At 38.4% G+C, this 5,790-nt stretch overlaps 1 protein-coding gene across 1 annotated transcript; it reads left to right on the top strand.

Annotated features, from left to right (window-relative positions):
- The first annotated feature begins 2,934 nt into the window (after positions 1-2,934).
- On the top strand, positions 2,935-4,634 carry fabp2 (fatty acid binding protein 2, intestinal). The gene is made up of 4 exons (XM_068322087.1): positions 2,935-3,175; positions 3,579-3,751; positions 4,101-4,208; positions 4,417-4,634. The coding sequence occupies exons 1-4, from the start codon at positions 3,109-3,111 to the stop codon at positions 4,465-4,467; spliced, it is 399 nt and encodes a 132-aa protein (XP_068178188.1). The 5' UTR covers positions 2,935-3,108; the 3' UTR covers positions 4,468-4,634.
- Positions 4,635-5,790: the final 1,156 nt, after the last annotated feature.

The following is a 5,790-nucleotide window of genomic DNA, read 5'->3' on the forward strand; positions in this document are numbered from 1 at the left end:
TCCTTTGTATTTTCTCTGCATATGGAAAACTTGGCTACTAAAAAAGAGCAGTACCTTTTCTTCAATGCGTCATTTCTTATTTTAAGTGTGCCCTCTAGTGGGTATTTAGAGTATTTCATTCTTGTGAATATCTCCAATCTCATGACGGAACATTTTTAGTTTGTACAGTAATTGTTACTGACAAATTGCAAAGGTTGGTAAGTAAAATCCATGCAAAATAACGTATCCTGCCAGTTCAAGGGTCAAATAATTCATCCCAAAACAACCTACAAGAGTCATTTTTGGACTCAGCAACAGACACAGCTGCTATGAGAACAACAAGAAGAAATGCCTTTTGATGGTAGCATACTCTGATCAGTCCACATTTGTAGTGTTAGTAGATATAACATCTGCATTTAAATCATAAAATACTGATTAACGGTAACATTTTGAAATGTCTGGTACAATACTGAACTGTCTATTCTGTTTTTATTGTACTTGACCGCCTTGGCTGGATAACTAATCAGTTCACTAACATTTATTGTATCACTTTTACTCTGATGACATCCAGGTTTATTGCTCTTCAAAGAGAGTGAGTTTTACAAGCTATCTAAATAAACTGATTACATGATGGTTAAGTATTTCTTTTCAAAACTGAACATTGTTGAGACATTGATCATTTATTTTATTTTTCAAATTTATTTGAAAGGGACAGTGTAAATTTCAAACATAAATGCTCCCACTTGATGCACTGTACCAGATTGCAGCTTCAAGGTAATTTGTATCTGCAGGTCACATTAAAAATATAAGACAACAAAACAGATAAAACAACATACAAGAATGGTCATCGTTATTCCAGATAGCGCAACACCTTTGTTAAGGAGACATTTGTATAGGTTTATATATAGGTCTGGACGGTCCTCCATCCTAACAAGTTCACAAGTCAAATCATCTTTGACAAATCAAATTCATTGCATTGATGCACAAACCAGCTGTGAAAAGCTGCTTTTTTCATTTGAGAAATATCTCAAATCTACTGTTAATGGTTACAAGACAGGATCTGGAAAAGATCAGTAGATTAATATAAGGATGTTTGTTTGACACACCAAGTACTCTCTTACCTGTCTCCCTGATCACATTAGCTGTAGTTGTCTCAGTCATCTGGAAGCACCTCCTGGCCTCCCAGAGCCTGTCTTAACTCCTTCCTAAAAGTCATGCAACACTCTTCCTTTTTCAACTTCAACCATTTCGTCTTCTGCTCTGCCTTTGCCCTCTTCATCTTCCTCACCACCAGGGTCATCCTACACACCACCATCCTATGCTGTTTGGCTACACTCTCGCCTACCACTGCTTTGCAGTCACTGATCTCCTTCAGATTACACCGTCTACACAAGATGTAGTCTACCTGTGTGCTCCTACCTCCAGTCTTATAGGTCACCCTATATTCCTGCCGCCTCTAGAAGAAAGCATTCACTATAGCCATTTCCATCCTTTTTTCAAAGTCAACCACCATCTGTCCTTCTGCGTTCCTCTCCTGGATACCAAACCTGCCCATCACCTCCTCACCTCTGTTTCCTGCGCCAACATGTCCATAAAAGTCTGCACTAATGACAACTCTCTCACTTCTAGATATGCTCTATGGTTGGTGTGAGAGAAGATGATGCAGAAGACAGGGTTAGATGAAGGCAACTGATTTGCTGTAGCGACCCCTGAACGGAGAAGCCAAAAGGAGAAGAAGTACAGTATATGTTTAAACAAAACTATTGTTGCATGTCTACAGTTAACCAGAATGCAGCAGCGGGGCGTTTAACTTCCATGGCTTCCTGTCAATGTTAGAATCCATTTTAAGATTTTAGTGCTGCCTTGTAGAGATCTTCAAGTTTAAGCCTCATTCTACGTCAATAACCTCTCATGGTGCCCCCCCCCCAGCATTTGGAGTATCTTTATCACAAGATTTATGCTCAACACATTTGCATGCAATCCACCTGCTTATTTTCTGTCGCTAAAACCCAGACCCAGACCCAGACCTCATGCCAAACTCTCAGTTAGAGCTACAATTCATGTACGAGGAAGCATTTACAGGGACTAAAAAGTCTGGGTCTTTTTGCGTATGCAAAACTGAAACACTGCAATGACCTACTGTATTACCTACAGTATTTTGTGCTTTTACAAAAATTGCATGTCAAAACTGTTATGGCGATGAAGATGTAACATATGGGATATGATTTTGTCAAAGATTCAAAGGACGTGAATTAGATCACCGATAAATTTCATCATTGCTTTCATGTGATAAGAGATAGATTCACCGAGTGGGACATGAAGGCCAGGCAAAGTCTCTTATGACACGTTACAAGATAAGATTAAACTGATATGAAGGAAAACTGACGTGCTTTCCTTTGTGAGAATCTCGTGAAATCCTTTTTTCTTGTGCATTTTTGCCGGTATTCCTGCTTCTATTTATGTTTGCCAATTTTGGACCCTCTTGTTAGCAAGTAATAATTAGTAAACTACAATAAAACTTTGTGTCCATTGAGTACTGTATACCTTAACACACAGTCACTAAGAATAACTGTGCACACAAGATTTTGTTCAATATTAACTCTAGATATCAAAGGTCTCATTTATCACCAATGCAGACTGAGGTCACTTGTATCACTGGAAATACATTAACTGACAGACTGATCAAATTAGCGTTCAAATAAAGCAATTTTCTGAATTGCAGTAAAGCCTTGTCTATGTGATAAGGTTTTCAAAACTGTATTAGAGACAGGCAAAGTTCACACATGATTTACGTTGATGTAAGAAAAATAGACATGATCTTATTTCTTGTGTCAGAGATATTCTCACTCACTGAATGCCACTGGAATGGTTATTTGTAATCAGGGTTATTTGATATTTGTAATCGGGGATACAGGTATAACAGGAAGTTAGCATTTAAATTCAGCAAAGAGAATACACTACTTGATGACGGGTGTGGCTCGGGTCAGAGCCACTACTTTCTGCTCTAAACTGAGCTTTAGACGGCCACATCAGCATGTAGAGAGTTAATGAGATAAGACGTTGGTTTATAAGGAGTGGAAGGCTGCGAGTAACACGCCACACCACTGTCCACTTCACCTGACAGCAATCATGGCCTTTGACGGAACCTGGAAAGTTGACCGCAGTGAAAACTATGAGAGCTTCATGACACAAATGGGTGAGTGTTTAAATATCGATAAAAATCTGGAAACCTGTGACAGATGTTTCTCAAAAATACGGAATTTGATGCAATGGTGGAATAATCCCTTGGTGTCTAATCTTCATGTCTACCTGCAGCAAAACCAAATGATAACACAATCAGATCTGACCAGAAATTCACAGTAAATAAAGATTTAAGATTATTTAAATGATGAATGATAGATTTGCAGTTACATCATTGAACACTGGACTCAATACTGGAACTATGTTCTATCCTGAAAAGTTATTTATTTTTGGCACAATCCACCCTCTGCAAATAAAGGAGCGCAAACAATGAAATTACCTGTGCAATGAGAAGTGTTTATAACCTTTCCCTGATTGGTTAGAGGTCTCTTAAACACACACGGTGTCTCTGTTGATAGGGATAAACATAGTGAAGAGGAAGCTGGCCACACATGACAACCTCAAGATAACTATTGAACAGAAGGGAGACAGGTTTCACATCAAGGAGAGCAGCAACTTCCGCACTCTGGAGTTAGACTTCACCCTGGGAGTCACCTTTGACTACAGCCTCGCAGATGGAACGGAGTTATCGGTTAGTAAAAGTAGCTTCTACTGGGGCAGCACTCTCATGCAATTCACCACATAATGACTCAGAGACTCTACATGAAAACATGTACTCATTAAAATTTGTCATTTTTGTAAAAATCAGTAATTTGTGAGTACTCTGTAATGGCTGGGTCATAAAGTTGCTAAGGACTCAGGGGTGCAAGAAATCATTTATTTGCCTGCAAAAGCTTGAATATCTAATGTTCACTTATGTTGTTGGGTCGACAGCAGAAGTATATAAAAACTACCAGGCAGATTTCCAACTCGTTGCTCCTGCAGGAAGGACTTCTTTAAACATTTACCCAAATGAGACAGTTGCATGTTTCACTCCACAGGGCTCATGGACGCTGGAGGGGGACACAATGAAGGGAGTTTTCTTCAGAAAGGACAATAACAAGCAACTGACAACAACCAGATGCATCCAAGCGGATGAACTTGTACAGGTAGAATAAATACTTGTGCAATAAAAAGGACACCTTCTACTCAAGGAGTATTTTTGGAAAGTGCTGAGATCAGATTTACCCAAGAAATAAGAGGAGATTGTTATGTCTTTTTAACAGTGCGGAAACTTGTTTGATAATGCAGCAAAAATGAGAGTTTAGGAAGTAATTTATTAATCCCAGCATGTTGGGTTTTTTTTTTTTTCAACAGTGCTACAGCTACGAGGGTGTGGAAGCAAAGAGGATTTTTAAGAGGACTTAGACTGGACAGATCACCAGAGCTCAGCATCAACCACTTACAGTACACCAGTAGAACCTTTGAGATATGCATTACTAGTAATGCCTGTACTTTTACAATTTTAAACTGCATGTCATTTTGATAACTGTGTTAATGAAGCCATTTTGGACCTGCCTACTGTGTGCGGTTTCATATTTCTTCATTCCATCAAATTGATCATTTTGATCATTTGCGAGGATTTGGGGCTTGAGGGAACAAAAATCAAGCACAATCAAGTCATTAATTTAATAGTGATTTAATAATTTGAAGTTTATTCAACAATAAATAAAAATAAATATGTATATATATATATATCATCTACAAAAATATAAAGTGTAGACACATTTTCTGTACTTAGATAATCATGACGCATTCATCGAAGCACCAACAACTCATTCCATCAACACACTCAAAGGTAGGACAATTTGATTCAGTGAGGCATACGTTCTAACATCAGGACACCTTTCAGATGAAATACTGTGGGAAGTTTGTTGCTGATGTCTAAGAAGAGTCTGTCTTGGTAAAGTTGGTGAAAGACAAGATAAATGGACTGTTGAAATGCTAAATGACATGTTTAGCATGGACAAAAAAGAAAGTTATCTATGCAACTAATAATTTTATTCATTTGTGACTTTCAAAATGTCCAAAACATTTCCCAAAATCCCAAAATGATGCATCGAATGTGCTTCTTTTGCCAAACCAATAGCCAGAAATCAGAATAGTTTTTTTTTTTTAAATAATGAAATTACGACAATTGCTTTCATTACATTAAACAGTTTGTAGTTAATTTCCTTTTGATCGACTAATTGAATAGTGTACAGTAAGTGCCTTACGGTAACCGAAGGCTAAAGATCATGAGGCAGGAGAGAAGCAATCAACCAACTTCATTTCCAAGTTCACACACAGACAGACAGACAGAAAGGTGAGCATGCACATTGAATAGCAAGTATAATACTACTATTAGCACAAAACAGTTCATATACTGTATATTACAACACTACCAAACTAGGACATTTTGCTGTCCAGGGTGTGGGATGAATGCACTTGCCACTTGCCACAAGTATCTCATTTTCTCCAAGTGAACATGCTGATGTCACCTGAATACAGCCTGAACCACTGAGTTAACGCTGTGGTTTGTAGCCTCCATGTCTGAAAGGGCTTTAAGTAAGAGTGAACTCAGCCCATATACCTCCTATTGGCTCTCCGACATGCACACACACACACACACACACACACACACACACACACACACACACACACACACACACACACACACACACACACACACACACACACACACACACACAC

This window comes from Antennarius striatus, chromosome 8 (assembly GCF_040054535.1).
Source record: "Antennarius striatus isolate MH-2024 chromosome 8, ASM4005453v1, whole genome shotgun sequence".
Taxonomy (NCBI): domain Eukaryota; kingdom Metazoa; phylum Chordata; class Actinopteri; order Lophiiformes; family Antennariidae; genus Antennarius; species Antennarius striatus.